The sequence below is a fragment of the Meles meles genome, chromosome 8 (assembly GCF_922984935.1).
Source record: "Meles meles chromosome 8, mMelMel3.1 paternal haplotype, whole genome shotgun sequence".
In the NCBI taxonomy this organism is placed as follows: domain Eukaryota; kingdom Metazoa; phylum Chordata; class Mammalia; order Carnivora; family Mustelidae; genus Meles; species Meles meles.
In genome coordinates this window covers 44,216,178-44,240,135 of record NC_060073.1, presented here as the reverse complement: position 1 = coordinate 44,240,135, position 23,958 = coordinate 44,216,178, and the positions used below count along the sequence as shown (strand labels likewise).

At 41.8% G+C, this 23,958-nt stretch overlaps 2 protein-coding genes across 4 annotated transcripts in view; both read right to left on the bottom strand.

The window, feature by feature from the left end:
• Window positions 1-17,227, bottom strand: part of SAAL1 (serum amyloid A like 1) — a 28,011-nt gene extending 10,784 nt beyond the window's left edge. Inside the window, exons 1-9 of one of the 3 annotated variants that reach the window (XM_046017334.1) lie at window positions 17,073-17,227; window positions 15,602-15,715; window positions 8,594-8,677; window positions 4,959-5,038; window positions 3,293-3,352; window positions 3,046-3,161; window positions 2,519-2,699; window positions 285-367; window positions 8-196 (exon numbers count right to left, since the gene is read on the bottom strand). In XM_046017334.1, coding sequence (XP_045873290.1) covers window positions 8-196; window positions 285-367; window positions 2,519-2,699; window positions 3,046-3,161; window positions 3,293-3,352; window positions 4,959-5,038; window positions 8,594-8,677; window positions 15,602-15,715; window positions 17,073-17,204 — 1,039 coding nt within the window. In that variant the 5' untranslated portion in view covers window positions 17,205-17,227. Of the gene's footprint in view, window positions 1-7; window positions 197-284; window positions 368-2,518; window positions 2,700-3,045; window positions 3,162-3,292; window positions 3,353-4,958; window positions 5,039-8,593; window positions 8,678-9,153; window positions 12,034-15,601; window positions 15,716-17,072 lie in introns of those variants that run through there. The other 2 variants (XM_046017335.1, XM_046017336.1) reach the window with 2 other exon arrangements.
• A 3,216-nt stretch (window positions 17,228-20,443) lies between these two features.
• LOC123949006 (serum amyloid A-2 protein) lies at window positions 20,444-23,655 on the bottom strand. The gene is made up of 4 exons (XM_046016275.1): window positions 23,609-23,655; window positions 23,062-23,153; window positions 21,138-21,276; window positions 20,444-20,747 (listed from the first exon to the last, which is right to left on the bottom strand). The coding sequence occupies exons 2-4, from the start codon at window positions 23,147-23,149 to the stop codon at window positions 20,585-20,587; spliced, it is 390 nt and encodes a 129-aa protein (XP_045872231.1). The 5' UTR covers window positions 23,150-23,153; window positions 23,609-23,655; the 3' UTR covers window positions 20,444-20,584.
• Window positions 23,656-23,958: the final 303 nt, after the last annotated feature.

The following is a 23,958-nucleotide window of genomic DNA, read 5'->3' as shown; positions in this document are numbered from 1 at the left end:
TACGTGCCTTCTTCTATCTTTAGATACTCTTGTTCAGCCCGTGATGCATAGATAGCAGACAACACTGAATAAACAGAAGCTAGCACTGTTTTCTGTTCTTGAAGTATGATGGGTGGATCATCAGACTGGCAAAATTCATGGGAGACCAGGTCAAAAAGTAAATTCCAAGTGTCTTTTCCAGTATCAGGACACTGTACTTAATAAAAACGACAAAGCAAATAGTAACCTAACAAGAGCAAACAATTCAAAGTGTAACTCCAATGGTTCCCTATAAAACACCTTACCAATTGCTTGAATTCCATCGTCCACTGTGGTAAGCAGCTGTAAGATATGCATGTAAACATCGAGCCCTTCTGGATTTTCAGAACTACATACAAAAAGCAAAAGCACTGAATCAACAACTCTATGGGACTGCAATCATTCATTGATTCAACAAATACTTACCACTCTGTACTAGTCACTGCCCCAGATGCTGAGGATAAATCAGGGAACAGGACAAAGTTTCAGTGCTCACCACAGCTTACATGTCAATGGTGGGGTGGGGGGGAGCAGGGAACAGTCAAAACACAAGGAAATATTTTGGAATATAATCAACACACAAGAATGAGAAGTAAAGTTTTTCTTGGCCCCATCCCACAAAAGAAACAATGCAGAAACCTTCTAGGTGATACTTCCTCATTCTGGCATACTGGAATAATCAGGATGAAAAACAACTAAAACATTTATATAATAAATGAAAGGCCCACTGCTGCAAGCACCGCCAGTAACGACATTCTCAGAACTCCACAACTCCCCTAGCTTCCTCGTTGAGAATACTAAAACGATGTTAAGCATAATTTTTTTGATCAACAGCTTGGATTCCTAGAAATTCACAATCTTAGTTCCTCAAAATGTTAAGTAAAAAACAGTGAACGATAAAAAAGATGGTTCAGCAAATACTTCATAACCTACTGTTTTCAGGCACTATGTTAGCAGCTGGGAAAACAGATGTATAAAACACTGTTTCTATCTTCATAAAGTTTATAATCTAAAGTGAAGAAGAGAGGGGCACCTGGGTGGCTCAGTGGGTTAAGCCTCTGCCTTTGGCTCAGGTCATGATCTCAGGGTCCTGGGATCGAGTCCCGCATCGGGCTTTCTGCTCGGCAGGGAGCCTGCTTCCTCCCCTCTCTCTCTCTGCTTGCCTCTCTGCCTACTTGTGATCTCTCTCTGTGTCAAATAAATAAATAAAATCTTTAAAAAAATAATAATAATAATAATAAAAAAAATAAAGAAGAGAATTAATGGGCAATTATGATAAAGTGATATGAATATAATACTAAGAGAAGTCCAAGGTGCTACAGGACCACAGAGCAAGCGGACTTAAGTTTGGAGAGTCAGGAAGGGTATCCTAAGACAAATGACGTTTAGGTACAGAGCTGCAGGGAAAGTTTCTAGTAAACAAGGCAAGATATGCAAAGGCTTGGAGGCAAAAGAGCTCCATTTCAATGATGAAAGAAATTTCACATGATTGAAACACATAACACAATAAGGACGGAGAACACTTGATCCTTATGAGCCATGCTTTTAAAAAAAAAAATCTGGACCTCATCCTAAGGAAGGCCATGTTTGAAGCATGAAAAGTGAAGTGATGAGCATGTGCTTTGGAAAGATGGCTCTACAGTCTGGGCTTGGAAGGAACAGCCTTGATGTAGGAAACTCAAGTGAGAAAATGCGGCAGGTGTCTAGGTGAGAGACAGTGGCGGGGTGATGGCATGGATAGGATCCTATAAAAGTCAGGAACAAGTTTTGGGAGGTTGATTGGCCAGGAAAAAGAACAGGATAGGGAGGAAAAGTCAGTAATGACTTCCACATCATCTGAACAGGATAATGATTGCATCATTCAGTGAGAATGAGAACAGTGAAAAAGGTTTGGAAGAAAGATGGTAAGTTTAATCCTGACTTGGATAAAGAATATAAAATTCACAGACTTTCCTATGCATTATTAAGCACAAAAAATAAACAACTGACCATTAAGCAGTTCAATTCACAAGTTAATTTCCTAGTGACTAGCAAGAAAGTTTCAATGATCTACATATAACACCTAGTAATCACTCTTGGCAAGATATCAGAGCCCAAAACTCGGTCACTTATCCAAGACTGACATACATACATAAAACAAGAAAACAAATGATGTCTGACAATAACTGAAAAACCTTAATGTTTGATGGAAAACAAAATGTAAGAAAATCTTTTCTCTTTGACTTAAATTACACAAAATTGCAGAAAATTTTAAGACTGTAACCATAATTAATGCTGGAAAACAGCCTATAGCCAAGTAGTATTAGAATAGGTACTTTATAACCATTAGGATTTTTTAAAACAGCAGACACACTGTCATCACAAATGTTAGTAGTAAATCCAACTTGACAAAGACTAATGGGATGTTATTCATCCTGCTGAAAAGAAACTAAAACTTACATCTAAGGGTTTCTAGCAATTGGATTTTCCCTGACCATTTTGCACAAAAGCGCTCACTTACCGTACTTGTTTTGCAGCTTCAAGTACACATGGCACAATCTTAAACACTGGCTGCTCTTCAGAATCTTCCTGGGGTGGGTCCAGAGGCTGAACAACCCCATTTCTAATCCATTCCAACATTAGCTTCTCATCCAAATCAAAAAGCTTGTCTACAACCTCCCCAACTTTGACCAGCAAGTCAACTGCAGACAATAAAATCAATATTGAAATGAGAAACAAAATTTTAAAAGCAGTAAGGTTAGTCAAAATTCCTAAAGCTATTCCAAGAAAACCAAATCTTGCCAAAGCATTACTTATTCAGAGGGCAATTTATTCACCTCCTTTGTTTAAGTTTGCTTGTCTTCCTTCATTTTTAAATGAGGACTTGTCAGTATCCTGGCAGCTTCAGAAGCAATTTTATGTCTTGAATTGAAATACTTTCTCACCTTAGACTTAACACTTCTTTTACACAACCTCCAGAAACAGTTACATGGTTTCCTAACAATTAAATATAACCAAAAATTGTTCCTAGATTACAGGGTGACTTACCATTTGTTGAACTTGACATAATGAAACAAATGCTATCATAAATAGCTGGATATTCCCGGATTCTTTCAACCCAGACACTGGCCACTTCTGTCTGGGAAAGACAAGTAAGCAACAACCTACAAGATAAACATGAGCTTAGTATCTATGTTTGAAAAACAATAAAGGAAATTCAAGAATGAAGAATTAGCTCTATTGTCCTAGATTCCTGTATGAGTGACTATACAGAATCCATAGAAAGAAAGCATACCGGCTTGTTTCCAGAAGAGTAGGAGGGTCTGAATCATACAAACAGTGCACTAACACCTGTCTATAAAAACAAAAGAAGTTAACCCAATATGTATCACTTCTCTCGTTTCAAATATCCAGGTAATTTAATTCTCTCAACATTTTCATTTTGAATTAAAGTATATATATAAGAAAGCCTATAGATATAAATTTATACTTAATGATTATCAAGCAAATACATATTTACAAAAAACAGAACAGTACTACATCTCCATAGCCTTTGTGTGTCCCTTCCAAATCACAATTCTTTTTCGCACCTAGAAATGACTACTACCTGGAATTTTCCAGCAATTATTTCTTTGCTTTACTCCATAGTTTTATTATTCCATATATTTGGGCTTTGAATTTTATGTGAAAAAATTATACTGTATGTGCTCTTTGCAGTCTTAAGCTCTTTTGCTTAACACCATGTCTTTAAGATCTACCCATGTTTTCCCATAGTGATCATTCTTTGATTCATTGCTACAGACATTCCATCATATGAATATAAGGCAATTTATTTTTCCAGCCTACCGTTGATGGATCTGTGGGTTGATTCTAACTGGAGCCATAATAAGCAATGCTCCTCTAATACATTTTGGCTGATATATATGATGCACAATTTATCTTACCATATACATGAGTGGGACAGTTTGATCACAGCATCTGCATTGCCTGTCTTCCAGTTTAACAAAATAATGCCCAACTTCTCTAAAGTGGCTAAACAAATTTATATCCCATCACCAATGTAAGCTGTTCCATATTTATCTTAACATGACTCATTCTTAGATTTTTGATAGGGACCACTAGAGGCCAAATATAATCCTGGATCATTTACTCCAGGAATTACTGAGGAATAAAGACCTTAAACTAGGATCTTAAAGTCACTCCACATAGAAATTACCTCTATTTTAAAGACCCAGGGACTTAAATCCTACGATAAACCCCCACAATCCTAGCTGATAATAACCACCCAGAACACTTTTCTTCATCTATTGTGGGCACAAATTTCTTTGAAATTCTGATTAACAGCCATGAATTCTCTCTGCCTAGAGAAAATGAGTATGTTCACAAAATTTAGTATATTAATTCCAAGGTATTCTCAGATCTCTTAAAGTAACTACTTGGGTTTCCACCACTACAAAATCCTCTGCCTAAAATGTTCCAAGTGAAAAGATGAAAGCCTCTGAATCACGGAGGCAACCTTCTATCTTCTAGTCTATCGATAAGCCCTATCCCCTGATGTTAAGTCAAGAATTCTCAGGGTAACCCTGGTCACTAAGTCTAGTTTTTCCAGGCTCTAATTCTTTGAGCCCTTGGATTCCCTGACCTTAATTATTGGGGACTCTCGTCAGGGGCCCCATTGCCAAGCTTTGCCTCTCTGGGTCTCATCTTATCAGGCTTACCACCTACTGATTGTTTGTCCTTTTGCTACCAATAAAGAAACAAACCTAAATCTTCAATCATGCCCATAAAAACCATGAATGCCCCTAGCTACCATTAATAAGCAATGAAGTTCCTGGAGACTATTCATCAGGAGAAAGGGATTTTGTAAAATGTTCCTGTATCTCCTATGTATTAGGATTTTCTTAGGGATATGAATATTAATTTATTTTATAAAAACATAATTCTTATGTGGTAAAACTTACCCAAGATTTTTATCACTGCTGATGGACACACATATCTCCTGGAAACAGGCCATATTACCTAATATTCCCACACAGATTTCCTGCCAAATCAAATGTCACAGGTCATAGGTCACAGTGTCTTGAAGATAAAAGACAAATACAAAAATAACAACTTGAAAAAAACCTTCACTGGGTCAGTATGGGGGAAGAAGAGAACAGAAGAAAGTATGGAAGAAGAAATCTTATGGATGAACTCAGTCTTAAATGGTTAAATGGTTAGTAGGATTCAGACATGCAAAGAAGAAGAAAGACATCTGGGTAAGTGGAAAAGTATCAGCAAAGGCAGGAAGGGAATAATGCACACGGCTAATGCACTGAACCCTGAAGAGAGCAGCTTGGCTATTGCACAAAATTGGGAGAATAGCACAAGATAAACACAGCAGGTATCAGGACTAAGGGACCTGAAAGCCATGTTGAAAAGATTACAGTTAATCTAGGAGGCTATGTGCATCTATAAAGATCTTTACACTGCAATGTTATTTTAGGAAGATTTTGTCAGCAGCAAAATGCATAGTGCATGATAGTGGAAATGATAAAGGAAGTTAATAACCTCAGTAGTAACAGCTGATGTTTACTTAGCACGTACTAGGCCCAGGCACTACTCCAAGCACTTTCCGTATATTATTATTCATGTAATAATTTATGAGGCAGATATTGTTATCATCCCCATATTTCAGACGAGGGGGAACTAAAGCACAGAGCAGTTAAACAACCTTCCAGGATCTCTGATGAGGCAAGAGCAGAGCTCCAGAGCCTGACATTGAATACTATACTGCACGGCATCTCAGGAATCAAGGTACACGGAGATGAGGGTGCTGACGGCAGGCATAGGAAGGGAGGAAGCTGAGGAAGACTCGAGGTGAAAGAAAAAGAATATGATGGCAGGCAACAGGAGTTCTCACTCCTAGGTTTCAAGTTTCTTCATTTTTCCAGTCAGAGTTATTGGTCCCACTGACAGGAAAATGGGAAAAGAAAGTGTAGGAAAGGACACAGTGAGCTCAGGTAGGCAGTTAGTTTCCAAACTTGCTGGAATGTAAGACTCATTTGGACAGGCTACATGTTAAAAATACACATTTCTGGGGCGCCTGGGTGGCTCAGTGGGTTAAGCCTCTGCCTTTGGCTCAGGTCATGATCTCAGGGTACTGGGATCGAGACCTGCATCAGGCTCTCTGCTCGGCGGGGAGCCTGCTTCCCTCTCTCTCTCTGCCTGCCTGTGTGCCTACTTGTGATCTCTCTGTGTCAAATAAATAAAATCTTTAAAAAAAAAAAAAAAAAAGTACACATTTCTGAGTGCCATCTCAGAGCTACTGAATCAGAATCTCCAGGGTAGGACTTGGGAGGCTACTGTTTACCAAACACAGCATGTCATTTTTATGACCATGTAAGTGTGTTCATCACAGAGTCAGGACATATGGGATTCTGGACTGGAAAATACAGCAAGTACAGAATGTCTAGGTAAAGTTGAAGATGTGGCACCAGAAATAAAAGGCAGAGCGCAGCTTTGATCCCACAGGCATAGACTCGCAACTTAAAGGTGTAAAGAGTGGATGAGCTCACTAAGAAATTAATTTAAAGAGGACAAGGGATCTGGGGCTACAGCTTAGAAGGAGTCCACACTCTGTGTAGAAAGAAAGATTAAAGCCAATGAAAGTGACAGAGAAGTGACTGAAGAGGTTGGAGACCTAGGGATGGAGGTGGCACCAAAGCTACAGAAAGGGAGTTTCAATAAAATGAGGGGTGTCAAATGCTGGGAAAGGATTAAAGAAGAACAGAAGCAGCAGAGAGACACATCCATTTCCTTACAAATTAAAGGGAGAGTGACTGAATTCTCAGTCAAAGACGTTTCTCGTTTTGGCTGCTAGCCAGAATCAGCTGAGAGAACTTTTTAAAATTCGTGTGGAGCCTCACACTTGGAGATTCTGTTTCGGCTGATCTGGGTAGAGCCCAACTCGGGATTTTTAAAAGGTCCCAAAGGTAAAACTTCTCAAAATGTGTGCCCTGGTGCAGAGCACTCACATCACCAGAGAACTTGTTAGAAATCCTCAATCGTACCACAACAGCAATGGATCAGAAACTCGGGGGTGGGCCTGGGACATGCCAAAGTTTCAGAGTCCGTGTTCCCTTCTAACATGCGGCCACGGCAGAGGATCACAGCTACAGACAGGCTGTGGTTCACAGGCATATATAATGGTATGACTCATTCCTGAAAGGTACCATTACTGACATAAGCTTATTTTCTTTAAGTGTTAATCATGAGTCAATGAATTTAAGTTAGAAAAATAAGGAGAAAATCGTATGCAACTGCCAAATTTTTCTATCAACACAATGACTCCAGGAAAAAGCAGTTTGTCAGTTCATCAGGTCCCAGTTCAGGTAAAACACTGTCCCAAATGAAATTTGAATTCAGCATTCAATATGTGAAAATTACTACAGAATTCTTCACTTCATATTTCAAAGAAAGAGAGGTGATACACTACAGTGGTCATACGGAAATCAGGCCAGCTAAGATCAAATCCCAGATCCATTCTTTCCCAGTTGTATGACCCTGGACACACTAACCAGAGACTTAGCTCAGTTATTTATAAAGTGAAGATAAATTCCTATCTCATGGAGTAGTAAAATCAGATACTCAGTAAATAATAGTTGCTCCTAAGTATAATAATATTTACTAGTCACCCACGATATGCATAGCACATCCCAAACTAAATGACACAGAAACACAATCCACCACACACAGCATAAAGACGAAATGAGAAGCACAGATAATTCTTCTCGGCAGTTTATGATCAGCAATGGCCACTGAAAGTTTCCTTATCTGGGAAGGCTTAGAAGAAGAGTAGCACCTTGGATAACAGATGTGACTTCTGAAAGGGATGGAGGACATACGAAAGGACGCATGGCGATGGCGATGATCACAGTACGCTACTGAGACAAGGAGTGGATGGGCCTTGCTAAATCAGAAGCACCATCTGCATGATAGATTTTATGCTGGAAAGATGAATTAGATTCAGATTATGGAAAGTCCTGAGTGTCAGGTTGAGTTTAGAAAGAAGGTTTTGTTTTGTTTTAAAGATTTTATTTATTTATTTGACAGACAACAGAGATTACAAGTAGGCGGAAAGGCAGGCAGAGAGAGGGGAGGAAGCAGGCTCCCTGCCGAGCAGAGAGCCCAATGCGGGGCTCGATCCCAGGACCCCAGGATCATGACCTGAGCCGAAGGCGAGGCTTTAACCCACTGAGCCACCCAGGTGCCCCAAGAATGAAGGTTTTTAAGCAATGGAGGATTTTATGAATAAAAAAGAGCAATCAACAGAAACAGGAAGTCCGGGCAATGTTCTCTGTTCTGCCACATACTAGGAACATAACTTTGGTTATGCCTGTTTCCACAGCGGTTAAACGAAAGTATTGATCTTCCTGGTCCAACCCACTCTAATAATTTTAAACAGCACATTATCAAGTGCCAGGCAATGTTCAATAAAAATCTGCAGACTGATTTGTGGCCAGCAAGAAAATGAAAGTGAGAAAAATGAAAGACTATCAAGTACTATTTTCTGTTACTACTTCAAAGAGGAAGCTTTTAAAGTGTACATACTTACTCTTAATCGAGGACATTTGGATTTGGCCAATACTCCCATAAATATGTCAGGAGCATTAAATTCTTGGAGAAACAGAGCCACATCCTAAAAATAAAAAGTGATTATTATTTTGGATGCAGAATAGTCCTCTTTAAACCCCCCAGTTCAGACAACCATTAAAAAAAATTATTCTAGGGGCGCCTGGGTGGCTCAGTGGGTTAAAGCCTATGCCTTCCGCTCAGGTCATGGTCCTAGGGTCCTGGGATCGAGCCCCACGTCGGACTCTCTGCTCAGTGGGGAGCCTGCTTCCCACCCCCACCCCAGCCTGCCTCGCTGCCTACTTGTGATCTCTATCATATAAATAAGTAAAATCTTTAAAAAAATTTTTTTTTCTATATATACCTCCTTTCAGGCTCAAGAAAAAAAAGCCATCGGTTAGGAATTGTATCATTACACAAAAATAATGTTAGAGAGTCTTTGTGCTATCTGATCCCAACACAAAGGAACAAATCCATAAGCAAATGTAAACTAACTGTGATCTTTCAGGAATATCTTCTTTTTTCTGCCTTGAATGCTTTTACCTTAATGATCTTTCTAGCCACCAGGAATGTTAACTCATTCAAACACATCCACTAGTTGCCTGGTAGCCTGTCAGACACTGGGGTGGGGAAAAATGTCAAACTCATAATTCCTGTCTTCTAAGTCCTTAAAACACAATGCAGGAACAAGTTAAAACCCCTACTGGGTCATGCCCCAAATCAGAACTTGTGCTTTCAAAATTCTCAACAGAAAATTCCGATCACAGTGTTAACTGCGACAGCTTCGTATCTCCTTCCTAGTTTGCCCAGGCCACAGGGCCCGGGGTCACACCATACAGGTGAATGACCTGGAGTGGTCATATGACCCAATCTCGCACACTCCAAGACCAAATCACTTCGCTGTGGAGATCTGTGTTGTACAATATTTAAATAAAATGGAGTTTTTGACGGTCTACTGCCTCAGATTTTCACCAAACTTGAAGTGTATATTTGCGATAGCTTAACTTAAAACCAGAAACTACTTGGCTTAAGTGAAAATGCTCTTCAAAGGGCCCTGGAGGTACCCCAAGGAGAGAGACAGTAATCCTTCATAGCAGCTGAAGCCAAGGTAACCTGCATGACTGCTGATTAGAAGAGACATCCTGTAATTATTAAGAGAGCACAATCAGAGAAAACAGTATTTTCAAAGATACACTCCAAACTGAAAGTCACGTCATCTGGGCAACTCTTAGGGCATGCAGAGACTGATTTATTTAAATGATAGTAATTCCTAGGATAGCACAGGATTACATAGTCTAACAATATCAACACCAATAACAGAAATAATGGCAATTAACATTTACTGAGCAAGTGGTAAATAACAGGGAAGTGGTTTGGATACTATCTTATTCAATTCTCAAAACATCCCTATAAAGTAGTTATTATAATTGGCCCCATTCCACTAATAAGCAGAAGTCTTAAAAGGCTAAGCAACCTGCCCAAGATTACACAATCAGCAGAACAAAGCCAGGAACACAGAACCAGATAATTCTGACTCATGGCCACGCTCTTCATCAGCACACCATGCTGCCTCTCCACTATTCATTCAGTCACTCATGCATTCATTCATTCACTCTTCACCAACTATTTACTGCAAAACCCAAGTGACAGGCACTGTTTGAGGCTCTGGGAGACGCATCAGTGAACAAGCTACACAAGGACCCAGTCTCATGGAATGTTTATTCTAGACGCTGAACAAACAATAAACCCATGAAGAACTGATCTGAGTGCTACAAAGAAGAGAGACAAGATAATATGTGCTAGAAGCCAAGATGTGGGGAGGCGACTTCAGATATGTCAAAGAAGGTACCTCAGAAGAGGTGACATTAAGCTTTGAAGAAAAGGAACTTAAATCTATCAGAGGACACAAAGGCTGAATAAGTATTATACAACAGAGTGAACAGGTTTCATGAGAGCACAGAAGATATGAATTCTGCCTGGAGTGTCTGGGGAGGCATCACACCGAAGAGGACATTTAGGCTAGGCCATAAAAGAGGAGAAAGATTTTGCTGGCTGGAGTCCATTCCAGGCAGACAGGAACATGAACAAGAGCATGAACACATGAAAATACAGAAAGCACCTGAAGTCTCTGGTCCTGCTCAAACACTAATGGGAGGAGACGAGGCTGTGATACTGGAAGGACTTTATGCCAGTGATAAGTGAATAGCTCAGTTCTCTAGAGATGCTTCAAGACCTACCCTAAGAAGGTGAAAAGGAGGTCAAAAACATGGTCCTGCCTTCCACCAACAGTCTTATTCAAACAGTAGCTCTGTTTTACCTACTTCATATTTGAGGATGTCACATTAAGATTTCATTTTAAAAATGAGTTCCGGTTCTTTAAAACCAATTTTTTTATAAAAATCACAGCTTCTCAATAATTGTATAACAAGTAGAAAAAAACTTGAAAGATCAACCAACTAAAAAAAATTAAAAAAAAAAAAAGATCAACCAACTTGATCTGACATTTATATATGTACATATATAGGACATTCCACCCAGCAACAGCAAAATACACATTCTCTTTCAGTTAACATGGAAAATTTCAAGATAAATCACATTCTGGGCTATAAAACAAGTCTAAATATATTTTGAAAAGGATTCAGAGTGTTCACAGACTCCAGTAACAGAAAGGTAACTGAAAAACTCCCAAATACATGACATCTAAACAATGTACTGCTAAATAACTCAACAGCCAAAGAAGAATAAAAGGAAAATTAGAACTAAACTAAATGAGAGGGAACCCAGCATATCAAAGGAAACCCAAAATATACTGCTAAAGCAATAGAGGAAAATTTATAGTGTTATATGCCTACATTAAAAAACAGCAAATTAAAAAAACCAAACCAAACAAAAAAAAAAAACCCAGCAAATTAAACCAGAGTGAATAGGAGGAAAATAATAAGAGATCAAAACGAAAATCAATGAAATAGAAAACAGTAAAGCAACAAAGAAAATCAGTAAAACAAAGGCTGGTTCTTTATGAAGATCAATAAATTAAACTTCTAGCCAGAATGATGAGGAAAAAAGAGACACAAATTACTAATATCAGGAATGAGAGAGGTGCTATTACTATAGATTCTACAGATAATGAAAGGACAATAATATAATATTATAAAGAACTTTATGCCAATAAATTTAATAACTTAGACAAAATAGGTAAATTCCCTGAAGAACATAAACTACCAAAGTAACCTGAATGGCCTTATACTTATTCATCCTTTAACACCTTATACCTATCTATCCTTATACCTATCAAAGGAATTGAATTTATAATCTTTTGCACAATAAACTAAAAACCATTAAAGGGTGAATTTTATGGTAGGAAGTTATACCTCAATAAAACTATTATTTCTTAAAACTAATAAATATATAAAACTAAAAGTAAACAAGTAAAAAACAAAAAAATCTTCCCAAAAAGAAAACTCCAAGTTCAGATGGCTTCACTGGTGAATTCCGCCAAATATTTAAGGAAGAAATAATATTAGTTCTGCACAAACTCTTCCTGAAAAACAAAAAGGGAAAATTTCCCAATCAATGAGGACAGCATTACCCTGATATCAAACCAGACAATGACAAGAAAATGAATTATCTCTCTTGAAATTAGATAAAATTTCTAAACAAGATTTTAGCACCTTGAAAATCAATCAACTTAGTTGATCATATTAATAAACTAAAAAGAAAACCACATGATCATCTCAAATGACTTAGCAAAAGCATGACAAAATACAAAATCCATTCCTGATAAAGACTCTAGGCATACTAGAGACAGAGGGGACTTTCTCAGTCTGCAACTACATCATATTAACGGTAGAAGACCAGATGCTCTGCCCTCAATTAAGAACAAGAGGATGCCCCCCCTTACTGCTTTTCTAAACATTATCATACTGGAGAGAGCAAATGTGCAAGAAAAAGAAATAAAAGCAGGGGCGCCTGGGTGGCTCTGTGGGTTAAAGCCTCTGCCTTCAGCTGGGGTCCTGATCCCAGGATCCTGGGATCGAGCCCCATATCCGGCTCTCTGCTCAGCAGGGAGTATGCTTCCTCCTCTCTCTCTGCCTGCTTCTCTGCCTACCTGCGATCTCTGTCAAATAAATAAATAAAATCTTTAAAAAAAAAAAAAAGGAAAGAAATAAAAGCACTTCAATTGAAAAAGTAGTAAAATTTTTTCTTCATAAATCAAATAATACAGCTACATACAATAAAATACAGCTACAGGATATAAAATATACAAAAATATTGAAGTTTTTAAAAATGCCATTTATAGGTGCCTGGGTGGCGTAGTTGGTTAAACAACTGCCTGTGGCTCAGGTCATGATCCTGGAGTCCCTGGATCAAATCCCACATCAGGCTCCCAGCTCAGAGGGGTATCTGCTTCTCACTCTGACCCTCTCCCTTCTCATGCGCTCTCTCTCTCTCAATCTCTCTCTCAAATAAATAAATCTTTTTAAAAATGCCATTTATAGTACCATGGAAAAATATGAAATACTTAGGAATAAATCTGACAAAAAATGTGAAATACTATACACTAAAAACTACAAAACTTTGCCGAAACAAATTAGAGAGGACCTTAATAAATGGAAAGATATATCTTGTTCAATTTATCAATTCTTTCCCCAAATGATCTATAAATTCAACTCAATCTCAGTTAAAATCCTAGTAGGCATTTTGAAGAAACTGTCAAATCGATTCTAAAATTAATATGGAAATACAAAGGATCCAAAACAACCAAAACAACTCTGAGAAATAACAAAGTTGGAAGATTAACACAGCCCGATTTCAAAATTTCTTATAAATGTACAGTAATTAATACAATCATAAAGATGCACAAATAGGTCAATGGAACAAAACAGAATCCAGAAATAGACTCCCATGTACAGATAAATGATTTCTGACAAAGGTACAAAGGCAATTCAGTGAAGAAAGGGTGGTCTTTTTTAAAAATGAGGTTGAAGAACTGGGCATCCATATGCAGAAAAAGTGAACTTCAATTCATACCTTGCATCACACACAAATATTAACTCAAAATGGGTCAAAGACCTATCAGTAAAACTTAAAGTTACAAAACTTACAGAAAAAAAAAAACCCACACACAAAGACAATTAAAAAGTGGGCAAAAATCTGAACAGGCACACACACACACACACACACACAAAAGATATATAGATTGCAAATGAACACATAAAAATATGGTCAACACTGTTAGTAATTAGGGAAATTCGAATTATAATTTCAATGAGAATCACTACACACTTATTAGTATGACTAAAATGAAAGGGCTGACCATACCAAGTGTTGGCAAGGATGAGGAGAAACTAGACCTGTATCTCATACACTGCTTATGGTAATGTAAAAAGTAAAAATCTCTTTGGAAAATACACAATTTTTTACACAACCTATAAGAAACACAATTCAGACTATTTCTTAAAAAGTTAAACATACACCTACCAAATGATCCATAATATTCTAGGTATTTACTGGAGAAAAAGGAACACATAAGTCTGTATATAATTACACACAAAAATTCAATGTTAACTTTTTTTAAAATTTTTAAATTTTTTTTATTTATTTGACAGACAGAGATCACAAGTAGGCAGAGAGGCAGGCAGAGAGAGGAGGAAGCAGGCTCTTCGCGGAGCAGAGAGCCCGATGCGGGGCTCGATCCCAGGACCCTGGGATCATGACCTGAGCTGAAAGCAGAGGCTTTAACCCACTGAGCCACCCAGGCGCCCCCAATGTTAACTTTAATAAACCATGAACAACTCAAATATCCACCAACAGAGGAATAACTGAATAAATTATGACATACACATGTAATGAAGTGTCACTCAGCAATAAAAAAATAAATCAATAAAACTACTGACAGACACAACTGGCATGAATCTTAAAACAATGATGCTGAGTCAAAGAGGCAGACCTCTCCAAAAAATAATATGATCTCATTTATACAAAACTAGACAGTGCAAACTACTCTGAAGTGGAAGGACAACCCAGTGGCTGCCTAGAGAGGTGGAGGCAGGGAGAGGCAAGAGGAAGGGATTATGAAGGCGCATAAGGAAACTTTTGAGGGTGAGAGAGATGTTCTCTTTCTTGATTACAGTGATGGCTTCGTGTGCATATACACACATAAAGTTTTTCAAATTGTGCACTTTAAATAGGCGTCATTTCTGCACATCAATTACATCTCAAGAATACAGGTTTTTTGGTGCCAATTCTACCTCAATAAAGCCGAAGCCAATGAACAGCCATGAACAATTTGTAAGATAGAAGAAAAGAACACAATTTATTCTGTATATTAGGAAAAAGAGAAATTTCGTGGCAATGTGGAGCACAGAAGGGAAGTGAAAGACTAAAATAAGGATTTTAATCAGGAAACTACTGCCAACAGTCCAAGAAATTAAGCGAGAGATTATGTATGCCAATCTCTTTTCATGTCTTTTCTTATCTGTAAAATAAAGGTACTATCTATATCACAAGGTTATTGTGAAAAGCAAATAGAGTAATATACACACGAAAGTGCTGCTGAGCTACAGAATACAATACAAATGTTAAAATACTATTTTATAATTATATATACATGGGTCCTTCTTGTCCCCTTCTAATTTAATTGTGGTCATCAGTGGTCTCCTAACTTCTACCCTGTTCTCAAACACAAGGTCAGCATTCTGTTTAGGCAGGTAAGTATCAGAACTTTCCCTGACTATGAGCATTCTTGCATTCATGAGAACTATATATTTAGACCAAATCTAATGACAGGTCAGATCCTCTAGCTTCAGAAACAAAAGTTTAGCATTTAAGCTCACTCCCTATATCCATATGAGTGATTACAAACACTAAAGTATTTTCTCAGAGACTTAAGGACTGAAACTTAAAAAAAAAAGAAACAACAACAACCAAAAAAAACCATTCACCACCTCCTTACCCAAAAGTCCTCTCAGTTTCATTTCCAACCCCATACCTCATCCATTGACATATCCCATACTCTGCAAATTTCATTCTCCATTTCTTCATCGAGCTCCATCTGCTGTTCCTCATCATCTGAGCTGGATTTGGTGCTTTCAGGGCTAACGATCTTCAACAGAAAGGAAGAGAAGTGATGATAAAAGCAGTCCACAATACTCATCACATAGTATTATCCCAAATCATTCACAAGTCACAAAGACACTGACCTCAAAGTATCCTCTCTTGCAGAAACCTTGTTTTAAAAAATTACTACCCTGGGTAGATCTATTCATTCACATTCATGGAGTAAACACTGTTACTAGGCACTGGGGTCCAAATACAGAGGCAAAAAAATTTAACCCCTTGCTTTCAAGCAGTTTAGGATCTAGAGAGGAAAAGATATGTAAGCTAATTATCACAACAGAAAAGGCTAAGGGATTCAAATGAATTGTGGACAGAGTCCTGAAAGCAAAAACCATGGACCAATGACCTATGCCCGGAGAAAGTGGGCAAACTTCTCCTAGGAGGGAATCTTCAAGCTAAATCTTTGAGGGAGAATAGGAGTTTGTCATGTGAAGAAGGGGAGAAGAACATACCTAAGAAAGTGCAAGAGTTCAGAGTTAACAAACAGCCTAGTCTAATGTCTGGGGAATGGTGAGTAGTTGGCGTGTGTCGTGGGCAGATAAGGCTGGGGCGGTTGCAGGGAGTCCTGGATTCCAAGCTAAGAAATAAGCATTCTTCTCCTGCAGGCAAAGAGAACCAAAATGAGCTCCCACGGACAGTTTGTTTTTTTGGTTGGTTTGTTTTTTAAGGACGATTATTCCGGCAGCTATGCAGTAGATGCACTGGAGAGAACAGATCTAAAGTCAGTCAGTCCGTGAAACGAGGGAGAAGTTCACATTTATATGAGCTTCTATAAGCCAAACACCATGGTAAGCACTCTATGCCCCTTGTAATCTTATCTAACCTACACAATAAACCTATATACAATAATATAGGTATTTTCGTCGCAGTTTTTTGAAACTGAGAAAGAAATCGAGACTCTGTGAGGTTAGGTGACTTGCCCAAAGCAGGTGATGAAGCCACGCTTTCGGTATCAGAGCTGCAGGGCTCCAAGTCACCATTTACTTTACTACAACAAAAGTCCACGAAATATATTGGGCCCTGAGCTTTGGAAACGACAGTGGGAATGGGGAGCAAAAAGCCGAACAATGTCATGGTCAGACATTTTCGGAAAATACGAAAAAGTACAGTATTTTAACTGTAAGCATTCCCGCATCCCTGCCACTCTACCTCCCCTCCCTTTGTGTTGAGGGGTACCGGGGAGTGGTTCCCCGCAGTTTGGGGAGTCCGTGGAGGCGGCCCGGACGCTAAGCGCGACGCCTCGAGAAGGGTCGTCGGGGAGGGGTGCTGGAAGGGGCTGCCAGAGGCGGGACCCGGGGCTGGGACAATGTGGGGGAGCCCACGCGGGGCGCGACTTCCCCCACCTGGATGAGCCCGCTGAGGACGCCGAAGAGCCAGTGTTTGCTGTAGACCGTGCTTCCTATGCAGTCTCCCCCGGCCCCCTCCTCCTCATCCTGGTCCGGACTCGGCAGAGGCGGCGAAGGGTTTCGGTCCATGATTTTGCCTCCACCCGCTCAAAGACAACGCGCCGGAAGCCGCCGGCGGAGGCGATAAGCGTTCTGGTGCCAGAGGGGCCGGCGCGCCCGGCGCGGCTCCTGCCACAGCGCCCCCTACTGCCCGGAGCTCTGCGGCCGGAATGCTCCCTTTTGTGCGCCCGCCCACAGGCTTAGGATTCTAGATGACTTGATCTCCCCCTACCCCACCCTACCTAGGACCCAAGCACGGCCATATTCATATGTGTTATTTGTCACACTCCTAGGACCAGATAGTCCATCTCCTCGGGGGCTCTTAGCCTGATTGGAAGGGACAGGGAGTCGGGGACAGTGTCTCCGGGGCAGACGTGAATGTCGAAGCTGACCCTGATCTCTGGGCCTTTGGCATCCTTAAAGACATCAGTAGGTGCTCATTCTTCTCACAGGTGTGTTTAGAATCCTCGGAAAGACAAAAGTCACCAGGAAGAACATCAGTACCGTCAATATTGCAACTCCTTTTATTTTCAGTTCCTGCTTATTATTTAGTTCAGTGGTACTCAACATCAGACCCAGTGCTCCCCCCACTCAGCAACAAATATTATACCACACCTACTTTACGTAGATGAAAGAGATTTAGGGACGCCTGAGTGGCTCAGTGGGTTAAGCCGCTGCCTTTGGCTCAGGGTCCTGGGATCAAGTCCCGCATATGGCTCCTTGCTCCGCAGTGAGTCGGCTTCCCTCTCCGCCTCTGCATGCCACACTGGCAGCTTGTGCGCGCGCTCTCTCTCTCTCTGACAAATAAATAAGTAAAATCTTTTTAATAAATAAATAAAAGAGATTTATAGGTGATATTACCTACCTAAGCATTAATTTCAAAAATTGTGGTTCCCTAACAGAAAGAAGAAATAGAGTTAATTTAAAATAAATGATATGTATTTTAATATTTTAAGCACTACAAGACATAATAGAGGTCTCCAATGTTAGCACATATACATCAGATCACCGTGAACCTAACAGTTACAATGCAGAGTAATAGAGGTGTGATTCCATCTTAGGCTGTGCTTCTCAAAATCATAAACAGAAGATGGTAAAATTTCTCCCAAAACACAGTTCCAATTTACAAAGCAATAGCATTTCCAGGAAATTTTAAGTTATATTAAAACTGGACTAAAAATACTCTGTTAATATGTGAAATACAGTTGGATTCCAGGCTCAAATAATTATGAACATTTTTTCACTATACATGAAGGGGCAGACCGAGGTTTTATAAGGCCTGAATTATGCAATTTGGGGAGCCGCCTTTAGGAAAAACAACATGAAATTACAAATATTATATTAGCTACAATATGAAATATTTATTTAGAATGGGGAAAAATTACAAATTTTAAGTAGCCGACAAGTATGTAAAACATCACAAAACACAGAAAAATGTACAAATATATTAATTGATAAACAGCCTGACACACTTCAACAATCCTTTTTCTTTCTTTTAATAGAATTTATTTTTAAAGCAATTCTAAGTTCACAGCAATGTTGAGCAGAAAGTACAGAAATTTCCCATATAACTTATACCTGCCCCCATGCGTAGCCTCCCCCATTAGTAGCATTCCCCGCTAGAGTGGAATATTTGATACAGTTGATGAGCCTACACTGGCACATCATTATCACCCACAGTGTTCGTTAGGGTTCTCTCTTACTGTACATTCTGTCGGTCTGGGCAAACTTATGACACACAACCACCATTTTTGCATCATGTGGAGTATTTCACAGCCCTAAAAATCCTCTGTTTTAATATAATCTTTTTAATATAATTTTAATTTTAATATAATTTTTTTCCGAGTTTACTTTGATCTTCATTTTATGACAATGATCTAGTAAGATCATTTTCTATCATGAAAAATAAAAAGATAATTCTGTCCTTACTTTAGCATGGTTGTTTGATTTTTTATTTATTGGTAGTTTAGGAATTTTCTTTCAGCTTCACAGCTTGCTATCGGTAAAATTCTATAAAGTTTGAGCACTGTCAAATTTGGAAAACCTCCCTCCAGGGGAGAACTTCCATTTTGACTAGGATTCCATCAAGATAAAAATCTTCCACTTATGATCTTACAATTCTCCATTGACTCATGCTTGACTTTCAAAGTTGTTTCTTCCCAACTACCCACATACTCTGTACTGCCCTGTACAAGACATGTTCATTTTGCCATTGACTGTCATTCCTGCACCCGAGTAAACCACAGAAGATGGTAGGAGGATACATACCTAGAAGCCATTCCTACTCCAGATAGTGATCAATAATTTAATCATACTTGGAAGTGACTGAAAACCACACAAATATGTCCTACTACGTGCAAACCAATTATAACCCCAATTCAACTGCTCCTTATTCAGGTCCCCAAAATGCCTATGCCCACCCCGGCGCCACGCAACACAGGCAGAAAATTAATGGCGGAATCTTGGTATGAACACGAGCATTAACTGTCTTAGTCAAAACATTTTACTTCGGCAGATTTTACAAAGATAAGGGACCATGTGAATCCTTTCCCAGGGCCTCTCCAAGGATCTTGGAATGGTTCCATGTAAGTCAGGAGTCCTTGAAACTTAAGCTTCATTCAATTCCGCATAAATCTGATTCTGCCAAAATTCATGTTTGATAGGACACTGCGAAAGTCAAGCAAGATTCAGGATGCCCCTTTGCAGGACTGTCTCCTAAATTATAAGCTGTGTGTACCTCTGGTCTACCCACCAAATGCCCTGCAATCACTGTGTCAACCAAAAGCAATCTCAGATGTGTCCAAAATCTGCGATGGGGATGGATGTGGCTGCTCCTGTTGAGAACTAGAGATTAGGTCTCGATCTGTACCTGGAACTGACAGGTATGATCCGAATATAGTCTATGTAGTATGGTCCCTATTATGGACATATACTATTACCCCCAAATTAGTATTATTCTTTATTAAAGCCTTATTTCCTTGGGAAAAAAAAAAAAGACAAAGTAAGTTGATCATGTCCCTTGTATTAAAAATACCCAGGAATATTGTCATTTGCTGTATGCAGAGGACAATGACAAACTGAATTTCACAGCATTTTTTAAAAAGATTTTATTTATTTATTTATTTGTCAGAGAAAGAGAGACAGAGAGCACGCAAGCAGACAGAGTGGCAGGCAGAGGCAGAGAAGCAGACTCCATCCCAGAACCCTAGGATCATGACCTGAGGCAAAGGCAGCAGCTTAACCAACTGGACCACCCAGGCGTCCCATCACAAGCATTTACTAAACATTTTAATGTACTCTTTAAAGTATTCAGTAAGAAGGATATACAATTCAGGAACTCTAACTCAGCAACTGTTCCTGCCTTTAGGGGCCTCACAGCCCCTCCTTCCAGGGCAGAGCCCAGGGGAAGCTCAGTACTTGTCAGGCAGGCCAGGGGGTCGGAAGTGGTTGGGGTCTTTGCCACTCCGGCCCCATTCATTGGCAGCCTGGTCAGCCTTCGAGTCCTCCACTCCGTGGCCACTGTCTCCATACTTGAAAAGGTCTGTGACTCTCTGAGAATGCTCTCTGGCATCACTGGAATGGAGGAAGGCAGGTGGAGATTCATTAGGGGCTGCTGAGCAACAGGCCCCCGCCCCCACCAATCCCTTCTCTTTCTGAAGGATGGCTGAGAGGAGCCCAGGCCAGAGGGGCTGAAACACGGACCCTGCTCCACGCACAGCCCAGGTCAGCCCAGGCTGGTCCCCTTGCCCACAGCAGGAGGGCGGGAGTCCCCCATTCCCACGGGCTTTGCTCTGGCTCTGCCAGCCACGCAGACCCCACACTGGGCACAGAGGGGAGGGTGGGCAAGAGGACCAGGAGCCGCCGCCGTCTCTACAGGAATCTTCTCTAGGGTTGACCCCTCCTGGCTCTCTAAGGCTGCCATGCACAGCCAGGCCATCCCTGCATCCCCGGGAACCTTGTTACCTGATGACTTTAGCAGCCCAGGCGCCCCCAGGGCCCCTTTGTGCAGCATCATAGTTCCCGCGGGCATGGAAGTATTTGTCTGAATTTTTGTAATTGGCTTCTCTCATGTCAGAGTAGGCTCTCATCATGTCCCAAGCCCCTGCGAGAGAAGGACAAGGCAACAGGGATATCAGGTGGACAGAGAGCCTGTGGCACACCGTAGGGAAGAACCAAGGAACGGCCAATCTCCCACCGACTCAAGATTTCTGCCTGCGCTCCCAGCACCCTTGGGCACCCTAGGCTGAGAACAACAGGCTTCCTCCTAGTTGGCTCCTCCAGGCATCCCTAGGGAGGGTGCTGGGGGCGGGGCACAGCCAGGCTGCACCTGTGTGTCTGTCCCTGTGCTATCTCCGTGCTCCATCCACGGAGGGCTCTATGTGAGCTGCTCAAGAGGGGGAAAGAGGAGTTATCAAACAGCCTTTCTCAACCTCAGCACCACTGAGATTTGGGGCCGGATAATTCTCTGTTGCTCAAGCCTGTTCTGAGACTGCAGGATGGGAGGCAGCCTCCCTGACCTCTCCCGCTAGATGCGGGCAACGTATGCCCCGAGGCTCATAACCAGAAATGTTTCAAGGCATCGGCCCGTGTCCCCAGGCACAAGATTACCCTTGGCCGGGAAGCACTGGTGGAGAGTGAAGCACAGGGTGAGGTCCAGGGGACAGGGAAGTCTGATTCTGAGAAAGGCCCAGGAGCACAGCGCCACTGCCCCGAGGCCTAGCAAATCCGTTCTTGCAGAGTGAGGGCACATGACTGTGTCGCTCTGAGTGTTAAATGGCATCCTGACAACACCCTGAATAGACTGTTCAGATGACAGGGACAGCCTGAGGAAGCACGCGCTAGAGCCCTGGCCATCACTGGGGTGTCTCTGAATATCCTGGTGGCCAGATCACCCCGGGCTGGTTTCCTGAACCTCTCAGGAGTGGATCTCAGGCGTCAGGGGACTGAGATGCTCCCCCAGTCAGTCCAACACCAGTGGAGATTGACAGCCCCCCAGCTTTGGGAAGTGACACTCAGACACATCTACCTGGCCAGAGCTCTGACCTCCTGCACAGCTGGGTTCTAGCCTCTCTGCCACCCATTGCCAGGATGGCAGTCCCTGACCTGGGACTCAGCTGCTCTAAGCCTCAGCTCCCTCCCCTTCATGTAGGGAAGATGCCTGCCTCACCAAGGGGTCCTGAAGTCAGAGTCAGAGAGCACCTGTCCCAGCTTGAGAAGAAGTGTCCCTGTTGGCCCAGCAGCCTCCCAGTTAGCACTGACGGGGTCATGGAAAGCCCTCAGCCCTGGGCAAACCAGCATAACTGGTCACTGCCCATTGCATGAAGGTGCCCAGTTCCTAGTGCAGGCTTGATAGATGGTTGTTAGTCTCCCCTCCCCTTTCTTTTTTTGCTCAGGTCAAGGGCCAGGAAAGGGGAGGAAACAGACCTCCCAGGGACAGCATCGCTGACAAGAGGAAGCATCAGGGACAGCCAAACTGGAGGTGTCTGTAAATTAGTCAAACGGGAAATGGCAGGAAGAGTGGAAGGGAGGGAGGGAGGAAGAACAGGGGGAAGGGCTGACTGAAGGGAGAGAGGGAAAGGAGAAGGAGGAGGGACAGCTTTAATCAGACACTGTGCCTTTTGTCTGCAGGAAATTCTGTGCCATCTCAAGACTCATGTTGTGTCTTCTAGTCAAACCGACACTTCAGCTGGGAATGATGATGGCTCCTTCTCCAGTCACAGGTGGACACAAACCCTGTGCCTTTCGATCTGTTTGATGAAGAGCTCCCCAAACACCGGGCACATTCTACCACATAGGGCAACACACCTAACGCAGTAGCTGAGCCCTTGCAAGTGCTCAGGGCAAATCCAAGTGGCCCGTGGATGCTGCCCCCGTCCGGTGACCTTACCTTGAGCAGCCTCACCGATGAATGAATACCATTGGCTGCTGACCCCCAGGACCAAGGAGCAGAAGATGAGGCCCGTGAAGAGCTTCATGGTGCTGAAATGAAGGAAGGAGAGGGTCAGGGGGCAAGGACAGGATCCGCACCCCCCTCGGGGATTTCCAGGTCACACGGAGCCTGGTGTCCATTCCTTTTGTTCTCAGTAGACTCTCCGGACCCACGCAGGAAACACTGCAGGAGGTCCTCACTCAGAACCACAGTCCCCAGGGCTGAACCCTTCAGCCTAACCCCAGGCTGGCTAAGAGGTCCCCAGTGGCACTGATGGGGGAACAGGGCAGCTGGGACCAACTTGTCCCAGCCTAGAGCAGCCTGTCGTCAACCAAACACCCTATCATCCACAGGGTCTACCGTGTGCCACTCTGCAAGCACAGACCTCCTCGTGTGGGACAAATACAAAGCAGAATTATTATTTTTAAAGGGATCTACATCCTGTTGGGAAAGAGAAAAGAGAGTCTGTTCTTCCATCCGGTCCCTCCTTGGAGTAGCCCCTCACCTGAGTTCTGGTGGAGCAGAGCTGCTGGTCCCTGCCTGCTGGGGAGAGGTGGCTGGTATTTATACTGAGCCCTCCCTGCTGGGCTCATGGGAAGAGAAGAAAAACCAGACTTGGTGCCCGGAAAAGTCTCCCCAGGTCATGGCCCCTAGAGACCTGCAAAGGAGAACTTACGGGACAACGGTGGTTTTCTTCATCCACAGGTCAATTCCCGGTTGTGCAATCCTGAGGAAACAGGTTGGCTGGTTGTACTGGCGGCCGGGGCTCCGGAGGAGGGTCCTGCTGTCCGAGCTGGAGGAGCTGTGGAGAGGAGCTGTGTGGAGCCCCAGGGGGGTGGCCCGCCGACCCCTGGA